General features: G+C 41.6%; 1 protein-coding gene across 2 annotated transcripts in view; it reads right to left on the reverse strand.

Moving 5' to 3' along the window:
• The window catches only part of cntnap2a (contactin associated protein 2a), a 304,029-nt gene that overhangs the window by 28,179 nt on the left and 255,877 nt on the right, over positions 1-19,973 (reverse strand). The window contains exons 18-21 of one of the 2 annotated variants that reach the window (XM_020087434.2): positions 12,305-12,475; positions 5,475-5,693; positions 3,397-3,426; positions 297-533 (exon numbers count right to left, since the gene is read on the reverse strand). In XM_020087434.2, the coding sequence (XP_019942993.2) occupies positions 297-533; positions 3,397-3,426; positions 5,475-5,693; positions 12,305-12,475 (657 nt within the window). The remainder of the gene's footprint in view (positions 1-296; positions 534-3,396; positions 3,427-5,474; positions 5,694-12,304; positions 12,476-19,973) is intronic. The other variant, XM_020087435.2, reaches the window with a different exon arrangement.

Here is a 19,973-nt window from a genome sequence, read left to right on the forward strand (position 1 = left end):
TTATGACTCGATGTGTCATCCAAAAAATTCTGAGCAGCGAGGTAGTTTGTTATGAAGAAGGGAATAAAAAGGAAAAAAGACGTAAGGTAAAATACCTTAGGGAACCTTATTCCTGCACTGCTGGCAAATGGGAAACAGAATCTGACATTAAAAAAGCCGACAACAGGAGGAGATCAATTTGTCTCGCAAACTAAGTTGTGAAGATGAAGAAAAGTGTGATTCAGTGGCATTTATCGTCCAACAATCAAACCCACTCAATCAGAGGCAGACACAATCGTACCCAGAATGCCTCTTACCTCTGGTGCAGAAGGGGCCGTTGTAGGCGGTGGCGGTGCAGTCGCACAAGTAGCCGTTGTACCTTTCCACGCACTTCCCTCCATTCCGGCAGTACATTCCAAAACTGGTGCAGTGGCCCTGGCAGCCGGGCTTGACCCCGGGTGTGACCTTGGCCCTCTCCTCCAGATCTAGTGTGATGCCGTTCATCCGTAGGGCTCGGATGCATCCAAGGAAACCCCTCTGTCCCCCCGCAGCGCCTGAAGAGCAAGGGGGAGGGTGGGGAAGAGGAGATAGCATCAGTGTAACCAGGACATGCAGCATTAAGTGAAAAAAGTAAAAAAACAACAAATAAGAGAACGAGGGGAGGACGAATGGAAATCACAGGTCACAAGAGTCGTTCCGAGAAGACGCTCCGCTTTAATCTCTTGGAGGCGTTAATATCCTGATGCCTGGAGGAAGCCACTGATGTCACGTTAATCATTGTGGCTGTGACGCTGCTCTTCAAACAACCTTCAACTCATTTAAAAAAAAAAGAATTTCGCTAATGAGAACAGCCCTAATGAAGACTGTCTTAATGAACATCCCACAAGCATCTCACAAGTGAATGGACGCATGTAAACCACAGACAAACACACACATTTAACACAGAACACACACAGTGCACCTGATTTGAATGAGTCAGTAGGAGCATTACTGCTTCGCCTTGGGGTGTCGATAGCCCTTCCTCAAAGTGCTTCCATCGTCATTCTGGCCTTGTGCCATTTCAGTCTAACTACCCATTAACTTGGACAGAGTAGGGGTGTTAAGTAGATGAATGTGCACCTAAATTACTATAGAAATAAACACCCTCATAAACATACACCCACAGGTATAGATTCCAACGTACACAAGAACACACAGAGGAGGGTTACATGGTTTGGATAGACACACAGGTACGCACACACTCTCTTTAACAAGGGCTGAGGGACGTTTTAGTTATTAAAACCTCTCGATTGCATCTTTTGAATTACAGAGGAGTATCCATTCAGGAAGATATGTTATGGAGACCTGAACATAAACTCTCACTCGCACAGTTTCGTCCCTCAGCAGCAATCTCACACACACGCACAAAGATTCTGAATACATACACTCTCTCCACGAATCACATTATCACGATGCAGCAGCACTTTCAAGAGCTTTCTCCACTTTCCAGTCCCACAGAGGATTTGACTTTTAGTCGACCTGTTAATTAATCTGCGTTGTACCACTGATTGGCTGGAGGTTTCTGCCACCTGTTTACCCAGGTCTAAATCAGTCTCTGATTAAACGGACATCAGGCTCCGAGGCCCACCGAGACCACACACACACACGCACACACACACACACAGCCTGACCAATACTGACTGAAGTCAAAATAGGGTTGATGTCAAAAGGGAAAGATGGATTTTTGTAAAAAGGGTTGAACTCGTCCATCTTTATATACAGTCGTATCACGGATATGTCAATATGGTGGCAGGCGCAAATCAAAATACTGTCAAGTAATTATAAGCATGATTTGTGATTATTATTTTGTTATGTTCATGTAAGTACTAGTATTTGTAGTGAATATATTTCATTTTGTGTTGAATCATTTGGTTTTCAGAGCAGTTTACTGTACTGTACTTTTCATTTTACTTTTATACACACTTTATACTGTATACGACACTGTATATTTGTGAAATACTCAGTTGATCCCAAAAATTTCATTGTCTGATTTGTATTTTTAATACAGTATAAATATTGGTAATCAGTATAAGTCAATTTTAGAATATAACCACTTACACTAATAAAAGCCCATTAATTCAAGACTACAAAGAAATACTGACATGATGCAGAAACGCACACACACAGTGATAAAATCAAATTACACAGTGATAAAACTGAAACACACACAAACACACACATTTCTAGGCTCTGGTGACTCAAGGGTATTTTACCCTTTAATGATCTGCCAGAGGAAACATTTTATACTCATTAGGATACATGCAGCGCACACAAGCACACACATGCAATTTACAATAGTCAAATTCCTAATTAAGTCAAACAATCTAACCTTTTACCCTGTGGGGGATGTTTCTGTGGATCCTACATTCATGAGTAATGATGCGATAATGAACAAACATGCAGGGGAGTGTGTGAATGTATAGAAGGCCTGTGGACTGCTCTTCGGTCAAAGCCTGATTCAACACACAGACTGTATGTAAAGACGGAAGACATGGCCGCTCCCAGACAGTGAAGCCTAACATCTGGATCGCCCCCTGGTGGATGGCTGCAGTAAAGTCATGATTGACAGCAGAGGCTGGTTGAGCTCCACACCACGATCACTACTGCGCAAGATGGCGATACATCCAACCATATCTAACCATATCCGTGATATCTTGGTTTCATTTATGTCCAACAGGAGAAAGTGGAGACTGGCGTGACTCTTTATTTGCCGTCTTTGATCCAAACATGCAGAGAAATTCCACATTCATAACAATAGGCCTCACATCTGCTGCTCTGCTGTTCCTCCTGTTTTTTCATTACGGTTGCATAAGAATCATGGTTTTTCCTATTTCTGTCTTTTTTTATGGTTCAAACACTGCAAAAAAAACCAAACACTGTTTGTTTACCCACTTCATGTTCATTGAGGATACACTTCAGAATGGCATTTGTATTAGTTTCAGAGGAGTGTTTTGATTCATATGCTCTAAATGTCATTTCAAAAGACTTCCTGACCCACTGGCATTTCCAGGGGGGGAGATATTATCATAGAAATTCCATTTTGCCAGCACTGTGCTGTTGGTTTACAGCTTTTTTTTGATAATTATATCTTGTGAGGGTCCGTAATAAGATTGCTCCTAAGCCCTGCATGGAAATTGTTCTTGTGTATTGAAATAAACCTGCATCTACACACCTTTGTGTTAATGTGTAATATTAATTGGAGAAACTGAGCAAGAGCATGAGCAGGATATTAATTCTCGCCATTAATTGACTGAATTAGATACAACAAAACATCCATGGGTGAGGGCTTGTCCTCTCAAGTGCTTTTCGGTGTGCGCTGAAAAAAACTGAATTATCAACATCACAGAAACACAATCGAACTCATTAAATGGTACCTACTGTCTTGGCAGGTGAGCGAGGCTGGTTTCCCTGTGACAAGGGGCCGCATGCATGCAGTGAGGGTTAGAGGTGTCGATCCAAGATGACAGAGGCGAGCAAACGAGAAGAAAAAAATAAAAAAGACAAAAACATCTCGACCATGAGAGAAAAAAAAAACATGCAAAACCATAAAAAATGTGATAGAGAGTATTAATCAAGCGAGGAAATCAAAAGAACAGATGGTGACGTTTAAATGAATAAGATGTGGCTCCGATTTATAGTTATGTGCATGTATGAAGTGGATTGGGGAGCTAAAAGTTAACAGTGTGAAGTAAATGACAGCCGGCTGATGGTGTAACATTTACTCTCAAGGCCATTAGAGCAAATGAGCCACTGTGCAGTAAACACTAAAGCAATCAAATGCTTGATGAGGAGCATATTGATTGAGAAAGAGAGAAGGAGATGATACAGAGACAGATATGAGGCTGAGGTGAGCTAAATAAAGCCTCCTGTTGTCATTCTCCACTGTGCACAAAAGCCTTGATGCCTGCGGGGCTCTCTCACTTCCTCCTTCTCTTTCCAAATCTCTACATCAAACTACACACTGATCACTATCTGTTCCTGGTGTCGGAGGCCACATCTAAACCACTTCCCTTCAGAGGCTGGGTCACTTCCTGTGTGCCACACTGGAACTTCCCAAAGCGGCGCTCAAATAAGGATTAACCAGGGATTAGAAATCTGATATGAGCCGGTGCTGTCGCTGCCATGGCTGTTGTCACACACAATGCTTCCCCTTTGCTATCTCTACAACCTCCACTACTTTATGTGTTGCCCGCACAAACCCCGAGCCTTCCCCCTGCCGTCCTTTTCTGCAGGAAAAAAGCCGAGAATACACACGAGCAGAATGATGAGAAGCTGCCGAGGTACTATCTGGGAAGCCATTATGTTCCCGGCAGCGGCGAGTTGCATGGTGACAAAACCTCTCTCGCCCCATTCCATTTCACTAAATCAAAGAACAAATACACACAGAGGCAAATTGGGACATGATAAGGTGAGGATGTTTCAGCAGCGGTCGAATCAGCAAAAATGATGAGACGATGAAATTACATGATAAACGGGGATCAGGGGGGTTGAAGCTATCACATCGTGATGCCTGATTGGAATTTGGAGCAATCTCCTTTGGGCAGAACTTTTTTTCTCCTTCTTCTCTGGTAAAGTGGGAAGTTTGCGATCCACCTCAGCACTTTTCCTTCAATCCGCAAAAATCCCCAAAACTATTTTCGCCCCAGAGTTTGGTTTATTGACAGCTCAGCATAAAAGGTGGAACAACAGAGGACTGAAGGCGTGTGGGGGAGAAAAACGGCAACATCTTGTGCCTTTTGCACTCCGTGAGGAAAAAAAACGACCTCTTTAGCAAAATAAAGGCACAAATGGTGCGATAATAAGGGACTTGATCTGTCTAATAGCTGAAGTAGAAAGTGTATGTGAGAGAGGGAGAGAGGCAAAGGGGTTTATATCTTCTTTGTTCTTTAATAGTTTCTTAATCCAAAGTAATATAAAGGCTGAGCTCAAAGAAATGACCTCTTTAAGTGAATTACGTTAGTTTTCCTCAAGTGCCCTCACAGCCCTCAGTTTCGACTTTAATAAAACTACTGTATGTTCACATACACTGATGAATTTCTGAGGACGTCTGTTTCCAAATGTGTGGAATGGCTGTATGTGTGTTGGATTAACATGAACTTAATTAGCAGTGGCTGTGGTGGCTAAGCAGAGAGCTAAGACTGAAGCCTCTTAAGGAAAAACGCTGATTTCCAGTAAAGGCTGGAACATCTTTAACTTATAAAGCAATCAGACGTCCTCACAGCAGATGTCTATATCTGAGAGAGAGAGAGAGAGCGGCATTACTGAAAATACAGATAGCATGGAAACTTTTTTAATTAAAAGTTCAATCCAATAACGATCACAATGAACGATGTCTACTTAGGCGTTTGCTTGCTACCCATCAGAGCTTGTAATTATGGCATGTTTGTCTGTGTGAGTGTTGCACCTACATAAAAAGAAGTTGGAATCAGATGTGCGCATGTGTGTGTGCGTCTTACCCACGTAGAGCTGGCTGAAAAGCTCCAGCCTTGTGTGCCCCTGCGCGGGAGCGAGCCTGGATGCCCGATAGGTCTGATCCACCTGAAGGACCGCCTCCTGCACGTTCCGCTCAGCCATCACGCGATGCCACTGGTCGTCGTTGAGCGGCGTGGCCGAGTGCACCGTCAGCTCCTGGGGTCCGTTTCCAACATCGAAGGAGAAGGAGACCACCCTAGGAGCTGCAGAGAAAGTGTGTTAGTCGCTGAAGTCATTTATGAAACCACGTGCAAACAATACAAACAACGTTCCACAAATAAAAACTCCCTGTTCCATAACAGTCCACTCTGCAGGTAAATATGTGTTCAATTTTTAATCTAATGGCTCATTTGCTTCAAGGCCATTCATTTGGCTTGTATAGATTTCAGCTTTGCCATACACGACTGCTCGCAGCTTTGGACGGGACTAATCCCACAGGCAGTCGATACATGCCAGGAACTGTTGGCTTTGCATGACATAAAGTTGTATCACAGCACTTTCCATGTGTTTGTTGTTTGTTTTGTGCAGTTTTTGAACTTTGAGAGGTTTCACTCACAAAAAGAGCCAAAGAGGAAAAAAACCCAGAAATGAGCTGAAAATAAATGAGGGCATGTAAATGAACAGGAAAGAGAAGGAAATAGGCAGACAGGAGATGAAAGAGTGCATGATTAATTTTCTGCATGATTAATCTTCATGATGTTAAAATGAGTGGATTTGAGTGTGTGTGTGTTTGAGACGTGTTGTGAGGATGTTGAAATGGGCCTATCATAAAGCCATAGAATTTATTGCTACTCCGCAGTTCAGTAGCCTGATGTTCCAACAAACCAGAAGGGGGCACTGTCACACCTTTAATAACTATGACATGTCAAATGTTAATTTCTAAAATACTGTGTGTGTGTGTGTGTTTGTGTGAGAGGACCACCTGTCCATTCCAGATGTTTTTGCGAGTGCAGTGGTGAGGTCAATGTCTGATGCCTCCCTGTAGGGAGCAGTGATCAAACTATAAAGTGAGTGCGTGTGGATGTTATGACAGAAAAGGATGAAGTGTAGATAAAGTGTGTGTGTGTGTGTGTGTGTGTGTGTGTGTGTGTGTGTGTGTGTGTGTGTGGGTGTGTGGGTGTGTTCTTATCTCTGGCTGTATATCATCTGGATACACTCAGCGAAATTATCTTAACAAGGCAAGAATATTTAAACTCTATTTTGAGACACTACCAGTCACGTAAACAGTTTTACGAATACACGAGAAATAACAGGCACACATACATAAACCACACACGTGAACAGTAATAAAGCAAATTCAGTTTCACTTCATCAAAAACATCAAATATTAATTGTAGATAAACCAGGTAGGATGAACACAACGTTTTCTAACTTCACTCCGCACCATAGACTGTTTTTAAAAAGCTCTGCACACAACGTCCAGCACACAAACAATAAAAAGCGAAAGTATATCGAACTGTTTGAGGAGGACTCACTCATGACAATTGTAATTACAAGACATTTGTTGCATTTATAATTCTAATAAGAGCGACACATCAGTGTCCCTGACTTCATATTCACTGTCTGGATGAGATACCTGGCGTATACTCTTGACTGCAACAACGCCACTTTTTATTTTATTTTATTTTTTACCAATAAGGGAACTTGGAAACAATCAGGAAACGATTTTCTCTCCCAGGAAGACGATTTGCAACTGTCACATTAAAACCCAATTGGACTCATTTGTGAATGTGTGTTGCTACTGTGAGGCCACAGTACAAAACCAATATATTCAGGGTGGTGCCATATGTTGATTATTGGCACCAGTGCGCTGCCGTCACGGGGATGATGAATAACCACTTCATTATGGTTTCATTAGGCTCAAATATTAAAATGGATAAATGTATGTAGTCGGAAATACACTTTCTTCTTTTCTTTTCCCAATCAAAATGTTTTTTTCTACTTTTCCTCCCATCATTTCATCTAATTAACTTCCTTCACTCCACTTTTCTTCTGTTACTTGCCCTCTTGAAGCCCATCTGTTTCTCTCTTACCTCCCACCCTGTTTGTTTATCCCTTCATTTTACTTTCATTTTGCATTCTTTGTTCCTCTGTTTGCTCACTCTTTCGTTTCTTCCCTCCTTTCATCTACCCCCGCCGTCCCCCGAGTCGACCTCCCTTCCCCGTGTGTTCCTTCCCTCAAACTTTTACTTCTGCATCATTTGTTGCTTCATTTACTGCTTTTTCTTTCATTCACCAACTCATCAATCCGCCCGTCGCCTTCCCTCCACTCACTCCCATCATTCACTCCTTCTTCACTTTCTTCCTTGATCCCTTTCTTGTAGACATCACCGTTTGCCTCTTAGATGAGATGCAAAGACACGAGAGATGCACCTCAGCAAAAGCCTGTCTGGATGCGCTGAGAGCATTAACCTACGCGATGAATATGAAAAAGCTCTCGAGCACCCAGCAACCCACAACAAACAACACAAACAACACAGAGCACACTCATGCGTGCACACAGAGACACACAGTGTAAGCCCTCTGACAGGCTTTAGTACACTGAATTAATGATGTCTTTATGCACGGAGCAGGTCTGCGGGGCAAGTAGGAGCACCATCTGTTATTTTAAATGCTGAAAGAAAGCCAAACATATATCAGAATACGCCAAATAGAAACACAGCCCTAGAAACAGTGCTATAGCAATGCTGAATGCTATGAGAGAGAGAGAGAGAGAGTGTGTGTGTGTGTGTGATTATTTTTGTTCGGTTGTTTCAGCGTCACTATGGACGCCCTAAAACTTTTCTCTCCTACTCTGTCCACAGGCAGGAATACAATCTGCCCTCAGAGCCCAGAACAGACCTCATGTATTTACATAGCTGTGATTGGCTGACATAACTGCAGAGGTGTGTGTGTGTGTGTGTGTGCGTTTGGCCTGGAGAAAACACAGTGAAACTTTGTTTTATTTGTTTTTCTATTAATCTTTTAACATGGAGGCAGAAAAAGAGCCATGTTTCGAATTATGCGTCTGCACAGCACAACCACACAAAGATGCACAGTGAAGGAGTTTGTGCATGTCAGTGTGAAAGATCGCAAGATCACTGCTCGTGTGGGTGTGCATAAGTGCGCACATGTTCGTCTAATGGGATGTTCCAGTTTGTCGTTCATTCACAAGGCCGTCTTATCTCTTCGTCGTGTTTTACCTTCAAAATCAGGGATGTTTTTGTTTTGAAATCTCATTTGCTTTGACAGAGTTTGGACACTCGAAGGAGGGAACCTCTATTCAAGTGCTGCAACCAACCTGCTTAAAAGAGATTTTAGCATCAAAGGACACTTTTTAAGACTAAAACGCATATCAGCAAAACAGCAACAACAACAGTGTGTCAATGGACCAGAAAGATTGAGATGAAGATTAACTTCTGACAATTAAAAAAAAAAGAATCTTAGTAAAAAGCCTAATTAATGGTGGCAAGTTGCTTTTCTCCTTCAAAGATAAATGTGTGTGTATCTGTTTCGACACCCCGTCCCTCTCCTCTTTCTCTCCCCCTCTCAACCCAGCTGGTTGACTGTGGTGGGATGTATCTGTACTTTACTTAAGTACATTTATTTTTGGGTAATCTTCACCTTTACTCCTCTGCATATCAGCAAATATCTGTACTTTCTACTCCACCCACTTTACCAAGGTGCACTTGTGGGTGGACCTATTGATTACTTTTGAAATGTTAAAAAAATCAAGAGGAATATGTATGTATGTATATTGGAGTACATGGAGTGCCCAGTCTGCAGGTGCACAAGCAGGTGCCCCACATACGGAGGCTTTCTGCAGCTGTCTTCCTGAAACGAGCACAGGTTCAGTTCTGGGCTGCCCCCCCCACTCTCTCTCCATTTCACACTTCTTCTGTCCTGTCAATTAAGGCACAGAGGCCCCAAAATATCTTTAAGAGATCCACAATAACAATTACTAAAGAGGAATTGGTCCACTGATCAAATCAGAGTGAACAGGTAACGTTAGACCCTGCCTCCTCCACAAAGCACTTCTGCAAGTCTCTTTTAATCATCTAAGTATATTTAAAAGCAGTTTTACTCAAGAAGAAATTCTATTTACTTGCACTTTTATTGAAGTCAAATATTTGAGCACTTCCTCCATCACTAGGTTGCAGGGTGTCTGTTGCGTTTGGTGTATGCTGTGATTTACAAATAAAATTGAATTGAATTGAGTAAAAGACCATAGGTGCAGGAACTGCTGCTAAATTTTATATAACACATAAAAAAATGTGATGATACAGTTTTATAAGCTATGGTCTCCAGCGGGAAAGTACACTTCTCGACTGGATACCCAACTGAAAATGTTTATAACCTTTAGGCAAGGCTATCAACTGCAGCCTCTTAAGGACTCAAAGCATGGCGCATACATACTTTCCACTGAGCCACAGAAGTCAAGCGCTTGTGCATTTAGGGACCTTTATCTGTCCTCAATCCTATTACCAGTCCACTTCACATGGTTCTCAATGCGTTTTAATGCAGCCTCTCAAATGTGTCTATGCCTACTTCTTTCCATTAAGATTCAAAGAGGGGCAACTGCCACCTGATAACTTTGAGGCTGCTGAGGTCACAGTAGTGTGTGTCTTGTACAAAGTTGCGTGTGTGTGTGTGTGTGTGTCTGTGTGTTTATGTGCTTTGAGCTCCTGCAGTTGCACAGCTATGCTATTCTGGCTTAATGCTAGTCATTTCATGCCCTGACTGGATTGTAGCAGATACAGTTTTTTTGCACTGGTGTACGAAGTGTGTATGTGAGCGAGTGCATGCAAGTCGTTATGTGATTGTGTGTCTAAATGTGCACTGTGGGGCAAAATGCAAGATGATAGCAAAGGAGAAGAGAGAGGAAATCGATGTGGGGCCGTTTTCAAAGCCTCGGGAGACACACACTCACAAACACACACAAACAAACACACACACGCTTCCTATCTCCTTTGGCCCGCTGTGCAGCCATGACAGACTAGACACTTACTGCATCTTTACCTGTGCTTTTTTATGCCCGTCTGCAAAGTACAAGCCTTTGGCAAAACTCACTGTACCTGCCTTTACAGCAGAGTGTCATCCCATTGTTTTTTTTTTCCTGCAAAAAGAAGCGTGTGTGTGCATATGTTTGTCTCTGACTGTGCAAAACCAGCTGTAAGAGAATTGTCAAGAAAGTATAAATAAATAAAAAAAGTTGTGGAGCTTTTAGGTCACACACCAGCTGACATAATGTCATTCAGTGTAGTGGCTTTGAAAAGCACTTTGGCTACAGAATTCGTCTGTCAACTTTGTGTCTACTCAGTGGTTGGATTTTTTTGTGGTGACAACGTTGGGTCAGGCACTCTAATGTTTAGATCCCTCTGAAACACAGAGAAATGCAATTAGTCAACTATTGGCAGTCGCGGTGTGCCAGGAACCCCCACAATGCAGCTTGGCGAATAAGTAGAAGCCTGAGATTTGAACGCTCTCGATCAAAGCAGCTAAGTCATTTCAGCTGCTGGAGTGCAATCCTCCTCTCTGTTTATACTTCTTCCATTTCAATCTCACATGTTTATAAAGGCCTTCTTGTATGACATTGTATGATGAAAAGAGTATATATATATATATATATATATGTGTGTGTGTGTATAAGTACATATTCCAGGGTTGGATTCAGACTGCCAGTGAAAACAGCTCCATAGTTGCTTTTGCAGCCTGAAATGACAAAGACACAGCTGCAGATGACATCCTCTTGATTATTTACATTAAAACTGCAGGTTTCTCACTAAAAGGCCAAAATGAAAACTCTCTTCTCCTGACAGGTTCCCTGCAGCCAGTGACTGTTTGTTCGATCTCACACAGCACTCTGTGATTATGAGTTCACTGGGTGTTAGGTCAATCAAAGCCTGCCATGCAGTGGTGAGTCCTCTCTGATAAAATGTTCCAGAGCAGTGGTTGGATACCTTTACAATCCAACAAGCAATTTTTGGCCAGAAAGAAAATATCAGCCTGAAGCCGGATTTGAGCTCTTACCATCAGTCTAAATTAGCTTAGGTTATTATTCTTTCTTATATTCACTGTCCATGAACAGGTTTCCACCTCATGATACTATCTCCTGAGCAGCCATGAAACAAGCAGCAATTTTAATAAGTTTGGAGATCAGAGCCACTTTTTAAAAAATGACCTTTTCTCAGTTTTTCATAGAGACACATCTACCTTATTGGGCAAAGGCCAACAAAATGAGAGCAAAATGTTGATAGTGATTTGTTTCTATTTTAGTCGTTAAATACAAGACATAATTGTTTGTTTGTTCATGTCCATGATAAAAACAAAAGTTAATTGTATAACATAATGAACCCATTTCACCATCAATCCATTTTTTATAAAGATATCTTTGTAAGAAGAAGAAAAGAGAGGGTAAGAAACAGACTTTTTGTGTGTGTGTGTGTGTGTGTGTGTGTGTATGTGTGTGTGTGTGTGACAGAGCGCTTGTGTTTTGTCAACCTTGAAAATGGATGATTTGGTTAAACAGAGGTTCATAATGGACATAATTATTGCACACACCAATCACCTTAAATAAATGATTGCCCTCTCCTGCAGTGGTGCCATAATCAGGAAGGCAAATGGCTTTTGCTGATGTGTGTGTCTGCATCTGCCAGTGTGCCTGTGTGATACCTGTGTGTGTGTGTGTGTGTGTGTGTGTGTGTGTGGGGAGTAAGTACGCCCAGCACTGTCAGACTGACTGCTGCTGGTTCAAACCTCACACATCACAGAGAGAGAGAGAATAAGAGAGACCAACAGGGAGAGAAATGACTCATGTACTCAACATCACTCTTACATTTGAGTTCCAAGCGAATGAAGTCGGTGTTGCCCAGGTTTTCCAGGAAGACGCCGTAAGGTGCGCTGGTCTTGAAGTAGAAAGAGATGTCAGCGCTGGTCTCACCCTGGAAGGTGGCAAAGTGCAGGTAGGACGAGGGCGTGGTGAACGATGCAGCGTTCCAGTAGTTATCTGTTCAAAAACAAACGGGATTATAACACAACGTCACTACGTCTCTCCTTGGCAAACTCCACCATCAGATCTGATAAGCTGCAGATTAAATTCCTTGCAGAATTCAAAAGGCTTTACATCCATTTTCATTTCATTGCAAGGAGCAATAAATCTACACTGGATAAAACATTGCTATCTCTCATTCACTGTTTAATGAGGCTTATTCAAAGTCTCAGTGTAGGTTTTAATGTAGCCTGTAATTTCCTACAACTTCAATCATTTTCAATAGAAAGTAGATGATATCAAAACAACAAAGACAGAGACAATTTTCTTTCTGTCTAAATGAAAACCTGTGAAGAAGACAAGGGTACACGCTGATGTACGCTGCTGTTTCTGATTACAACCTTTCTAATGACTTTTGAATGAAGCGAAACCAGCAACTGCTAATGAAGACAAAGGAGCGGCACGCTAAACAGCTGCTGATGAATTATCAGACTGTGGTTGATGAAGCGACTTCTCCGCCGTCTTGTCTCAACCTCGCCATATCTGTGTGTCAGTCTTATCACTCAAGGAAGATGAAGAGCAGGGGGTGGGAGAAGAGGAGGATGGGGTGGAGAGGACAAGAAGATGAAGAAGAAGAGGAGGAGGAGGAAGAGGCAAGGCGTGGGGTGAGAGGATAGAATATTGAAGTGGTTGAGAAGAGGAGAGTGAAGTAGTGCAGAGGTTAGATGGCAGGAGGGGAGGAAAAGCTGGGGGCCATGTGGAAGGGCAGGAGATGGAGGAGGAGAGTGAAGGCTAATGTGGTATCAGCTGTGTGAGCTCTCTTTGATGCCTCAGAGGACTGGCCTCAGACCCTCCTCCATAACCCTGCAACATAGGAAGAGTGGAGCAGTGATGTTCGGGCTGCGACTAATGATCAACAGAACCATCGATGAATATTCCAATGGTTTAAAAAAAATCTGATCTGGGTATAACATATTAAACAGTAAAAAAAAAAAAAAAAAGATTACAATTTCTCTGAACCCGAGATGATGACGACAACTTCAAACTGCATATTCAAACTCAACCTGCTGTGTCCAGAGAATGTGTCATCTGTCAGAGCCTGGTTTCTTTTGCTGTGTAAATGCTCTGGAGCTACTTTAGAATTGTTGAGTCCTCCTATGCTGTCACTTTTTTGTGTGCTGGATGTTGTGTGCAGAGCTTTTCATAAACCATCTATGGTGCAGAGTGAAGTTACTTTGTGTTCATCCTATCTTGTTTATTTGATGTGATGAGATTTTAAAGTCAATATTATTCTGAATTTGCTTTGTTACTGTGTTGCTTTTGTACTCCTATGATCAAATTGATCTGGTGGTAATTTTTCACCCAAGATTAGACCCAGTTCTCGACCACTGCGGTAGTTTATCCGAGATGTATGAGAAAACACGTTCAACTCAGTCCACGTACTGATTGTTAAGGCCCCGCTCCCACTACTGTGCAGGTGGCAAAGATCTAGTTGAAAGGTATTAATATTGAACGTATCCCATGTCCAAACTCATTCGATTAAGAATACACATGCCAAGTGTGATACGATGAATGGTTTTTGAGATATGTGTTCCACACACAGAAAACATTTGGGAAATGAGTAGGTAGATAAGTTACAAATGTTTATCCATTATCAAAACGGCTGCTGGTTAATTATCTGTCATGCAAATAATCCGCTCATTGACTTATTTCTGCACCAGTGAGCTTCCTTTCAAGCGTAAGAGCTCACAGCCATATATGTGTGCAAAAGCGTTCAAAAGTACCACACTGTATGTGTATTTCCGTGAGTGCATGTATCTAAGTGTAGGTATATGTACCGGTGGCTGTGCATCTGTGTGTGTTTGTGTACGTCCTCTGGTTCAGTGCGATAAGCGTTCCCCAATGACAGGGCTGAGCTCCTCCACCTCTGCTCCTTGCCTCACATCCTGACACCGAGGGCAAGGGCCGATAGCGGCCAAGCACGCATCAACACACACACACACGACCACCTACTGATGCTTTTAATGTGCAGTCACGCTGATGTTCAATTACTGACTGATTGCAAAGAAGTTGTTATCATGATTGCAGCACATGCAGGGCCTTAAGTTGCAGATTGAGACATGACCAATAGGTTACTGCTGTACTCACCCAATTCAGGCAATTTATATTGTAATAAAGCCATACGATAGTGATGTCATTATGATGGCATTCCTACCATATGATCAGAAATTGTTATTGAATCTGTATGTAAGTATGTGTATATTACATGATGTACTTTTCTGTCTTTTGTCACATGAATCTTGTGGAGATTTCATGAGAAAGCTTTCAGAGCATATGTTTGTTGACCTTGGACTGGTAGAACCTGCAGGTAATAATCTCACAAAGTAGTAAAAACCAGTCCACTCAATGTTGTCATGTTATCTTGCATGCATGTGTTATCACACATGCATGCACACACGGAAAACAATATCCAGCTTTCTGCAAAGATGATGTACAGGGCAATATCATCACAAATACATAGATAACACAAGTGAGTCGTATGTGTGGTGTGATCTCTATTTTCATGTACTGAGTAAGACCTTAAGGGCTCCAGGCAAGAGAGTGAAAACAAGGTTGAAGACACAGAAGCAAGACGGACACAATGGTATAGAAAAAAAGCTGGGAGGTGAGTCACGCTTCAGAAGGAGGGGGAGTAACCGAGAGGCAAGGATGGAGGTGGAAGGGTTATAGAGGAAGGGTTGAAAAGGGATCCATGGTGTGAGAGGCAAAGAAAAAAAAATCGGGGGCTGAAAGAAGTGAGAACTGAGTGTTGGTGAGAACCCTGTTCTGGAAGCCAAATCATGAACCTCTGATTGCCCTGATGTTATTCTTTCAAAATCCACTATATGTTTTATTGTTTCAAGAACATTCCAAACATCTGGAGGCATAATGAAATCATCCTCGTGCAAAGAGCCAAGTGATGAAATTCTATGAAAATTCTTTAAATTAATATATTTTCTTATAATTCCTCCCTCACAGTGCAGAAGACTAGATACTGGTAAAGTTACTGACAAAGCATCTCAGCCCTTAAGAAGGATTCTGAGGTGAAAAGGTGTGACTGGTATGGGAGGAGGACTTTAAAGAAGGTTTCTTAAGAAGAAGAGAAAATGGCATTGACGCTTTAGACTCTAATGAGATTATTTCCCTTACCCTGACGTCTGATGCCCCCTACAGGTACGGACACTGCGCCATGCGATGATGCTGTTGGAATGGAGGTAAAATAGTAATGCTATATAGTCAACAATATTGTTTGTCTGTTGTGGATCTCAGTGATTTGGGCTATTCATCACATTACTTTAACAGGGACAGATTAATAAAACTAAACTCTGACTATTTTTTGTCCTGCTTTTTACAGCCTGCATTTAGGTGTTGAATTCAGAGAAAGCTGTTTTGAAATCTCACGGCACCAACAGAAGTAAATCAATCACATTCAAGCAGATACCCAAACTGTTATTCCTCTGCACATATCAATGCAGAACAGTCACATCTTTATCCAACAAACCTCTTACTACAATTTTAGTTTCTTGCACTACATGAAGAGTTTGTTCTTTACTGATGGTGTTTTTAAAAAATGTTATCCACCACATTGATCCATAAATTAATTTAACTGACAAAAGCTGTTGCCCCCAGGAACAAGTATAACAAATTAAGAGACAAATACACAAACAATCCTGCTGAGATGTGCAGGCTGGAATGATGTCAGATACAGTTGTGAAGGGTCCAGAAGCCAACTAGATGATTCATTTGTCTATGGTTGACCAGATGGGTTATGTCCTAGGACCAGCAGATGGTACAGATGACTGACTCAGATCATTAACGCGGCCATTTTAAACCACACACAAAATCACCCACTCAATTCATGTAGACTGCAGGCACTATGTGACTTTGACTGACTTTTTACAGGCAAGCAGAGTCAAATAGCCGACTTCCCTTCAATAAAAAGACATGACCTTAATCTACCGTTCAGCTAAAATATGGACCAGAATAAAACATAGATTTTCATTACAATGGTAACAGCAGAAGTGTCACTGAAGCATTTTCATTAACAAGATGGCTGCCGCTGATGTGGAAAGCTCTATGATTTAAAAGTTGATGAAGAACAAACAACTGCCGGACATCATAGTCTGGATAATCTTTTTTTGTTGCTTCGTTACTACAATTCTCTGTTCTGCGACCATTGACGAGGCATAGAAATCGAAAATTAACTGAGACGTTTTGTATTGATCTACAAGATGAGAACAAACAGTCAATATCCGGTCCTTTATATCCTGAGATCTCAGGAGAGATATAGTTTCCACTTCAGTATTGTTCTAATTGATTTCGAATTTGAGCGTTTACCAGGCACCGCCTATCTTGCTCATCTTGACTGAACACTACTCGACAATAATATACATCGAAACAGCTCTAATTCATTATCACAATCCGTATACATACTGCATGTGCATCATATTAGAGGCATGACATTTCTGAACTCAGGCCTGACAGATCACGTATTACTTTCTAAGTTTTCCGTAACAGACATTCTATGCCAAGTAATTTAACTTCTTCTTCTTATTCTACGTACTTCAGGTGCTAAGTTGTCAGGAGGATGTTTCAGCACTGAACAGCAGTACTTATTTTGGACGGCGACGCCACTAGTTGTGAGAGTCACCCCAAGGGTATGGTTGATATATCACTGTTCAAAACACTTCATCCTACATATAGAGTATATGGTGTTAAACTGTGGCACATCACAGTTATATATATTCTCTGCTCATTTTCACATTTTCACTCAGACCATGTATTTCATCTCATCCGAGAATAATTGAGCCATATGTGGCATGTCATTTTATGGTCGAGCTACAGTATGTTCACAGTAAATGTAGCATTAGAATCTTCAGGTAATTAGTTTGAGTCTTTCAACTGAGACCTGCGAAGCCTTTCAATCTCGCCCTGTAATTATGCTGCTTGTCATTCGTTTTAGCACAAAATCTTTAGCGCTCAGAGGTACCCTAAAAAAGTTGTCCGTTTATTAAGAACCCCTGAGGTTTAATTTATCTGTATGATCATATTGGAGGTTGAGATTTACCGCTGAACTGTGTTGCATTGCACCTTCTTTTATTGATGTGAATAGGGTGGACAAACCAAACTTCAATACCTGTCAACATCATACCATGTAGTTCAACCTCAACACAAATTGCAGCCTCCAAAATGATCAACAAAAACTGAACGTTGTAACTTTAAATATATTTAGTCATAATTCTGGTATAAATAATTAAGTAAAATAAAAATAAAGGAAAGGTTGAAGGAACCACCTTCAATGTAAAAGTGGCTTCAATTAGAAAGACATTACAAATGGGCATATGAGCAGTGACAAATCGTTACAAACCAATTAATTCGTTTTTAACTATTATCTGTGACCTGTCTGCACGTTTCATTTGTGGTCACTCATCAGACCAAGCATGTCTCACAGCAGGTGCATTACATTATAATAATAGAATATATGCTGCTTTGCTTCATTTGCAGTCATTTATTTTCATTCTGTTCTAATAAAATGTCTGAAGCCTTTTAACATCAATAAATGAGTCTAATTTCTCTCTGTCTGCCTGTGACTGTATGGGCTGCCATTAAACTAGCCATGGAAATGGGCTTCATTAATGCTGGCACACGCACGCTCACTCTCACAAAGAAAGTTGTACTCCCACTTGTACCCACCACATAGAGACAGAAGTACACGTCCAGAAGCTTGCACATCCACATACACACATAAGTACCTCCTCACAAAAACTTTCCCTGACTGACTAAGACATTAGTCATTTGCCTATGAAAACCCATTATATGGCCGCCAATCATCATTGCTCTTACTGAGACAGAGCCCCATGCAAAGTATGAGAAGCATCAATCATGTACGGAGCACCTATTCACGTGTGAAATTTTTAATATACGTTTAATATGCCTTAATGGGCAGATTTATAATGTATGCTCCCATGTTCTGCTGTCTTGGCCAGCACTATGGCAAACATACCTCAAAGTCATCTTTCTTTTAAAGTTACTTTTTTAATTTGGTCACTCAATAAAACAGAGGATAAGTCTCTCTCTCTCTCTCTCTCTCACACACGCAGATGTAATGTCGTGGGTCATTTGGTCGTGGCTTGTTTCTAAGTTGGTGGCTCTGTGATGAGGGGACATTAATGAGTGAGACATCAGTGAGGCAAAAAGGCTGGGTTTTCTGTGGTGTTACGGACAGATAGATAGATATACAGACAGACAGACAAACAGACAGATTGATAGAAGATGGAGCATATCATTGCGTCAGAGTGATCTTTTGCAGTTTTATCTCCAGCACTGCGTCTCTGTAAAACATGTAGAATGCACATCACAGCCCACTGAGATTTGCATTGCTCCACTCTATTATCCCCTTTAGTGTGAAAAATGAGCAGTCAATAGACATGTTATCATCGTAATGATCATGCCGCCCTGCACTTAAGATTAGATCCATGTTTGCTTTTCCTCTGCACAGGATATTACACCCCACCACACCAAACCTCTCTGGGACTTGGTTACATCACACAGCAGACACTGACATTACTCCTGCTCTGTGCTGCGTTCATATGTTTTTGTCTTGGGAGACAGAGCAAATAAAGAGAGAGGATGGTCATACATGTGGGAAGTCAGAGTCAGATTGAGGTTACTTTCATACGTGTGGACTGATTAATTTGTTGTGGACACTAGAAAAAATATACATTATAGCTTTTTGCTGTAGTTTACATCTGTTTCTTGTTCTGTTCACAATCAGGTGGAATGAGAGAAAATATCATAGACTGTAGATAAAGATGGACAACATGACGGCTACAAAAATGGGGTTAAACATCATGATTGACAACTGAGTCTGATTCGCAATTGGTCGAACCCGTGTATCAGTGGAACCTCGCTACCACAGCTCCATCCCTGATCACTACTGCGCAGACTATGGCTCCTAATGTGCAAGATGGCGCAGATCGTATTTGGGATATTTTGGTTTCATTGCTGGAGAGTGGGAGAAAGTGGAGATGAGTAATCCATCTTTAAATACAGTCAATGGAAAAGATTCATAGCTGACCTGAGGCTAAATTAGTGAACAAAGAAGCTTCTAGGCTCCTGGTGGCCTAAACAGATTGAACTTGGGGTTGCAGAAAGTCTTGTTATATGTTGTTGAATGTTATATCCTGACAGGTCAGCATTAGGTATTTCGATGTGAACCGTGTGCTACCCTTTAATCCAGCCCTGCAGCTACGCCCCTTGTAAGTGCGGCTGTGCCACAGTGTTGTGGAGTGTTTTACATCATTAAGATAAAGTTTCCATTGTCAATTTGACTTTTATGAGTGGAAGTGTGCTCAGATCCAGAATGAGAACTGTTTCATTGAGCCAAGTGTAACAGATGCCTTAGAAGCAAGATGAAGTCAATCCATGCCGACCTGAAAACACAGCAGGCCTGACCCACTGCAGGTAGACTCAGGAC

This window comes from Paralichthys olivaceus, chromosome 17 (genome assembly GCF_024713975.1).
Source record: "Paralichthys olivaceus isolate ysfri-2021 chromosome 17, ASM2471397v2, whole genome shotgun sequence".
NCBI classification, from domain to species: domain Eukaryota; kingdom Metazoa; phylum Chordata; class Actinopteri; order Pleuronectiformes; family Paralichthyidae; genus Paralichthys; species Paralichthys olivaceus.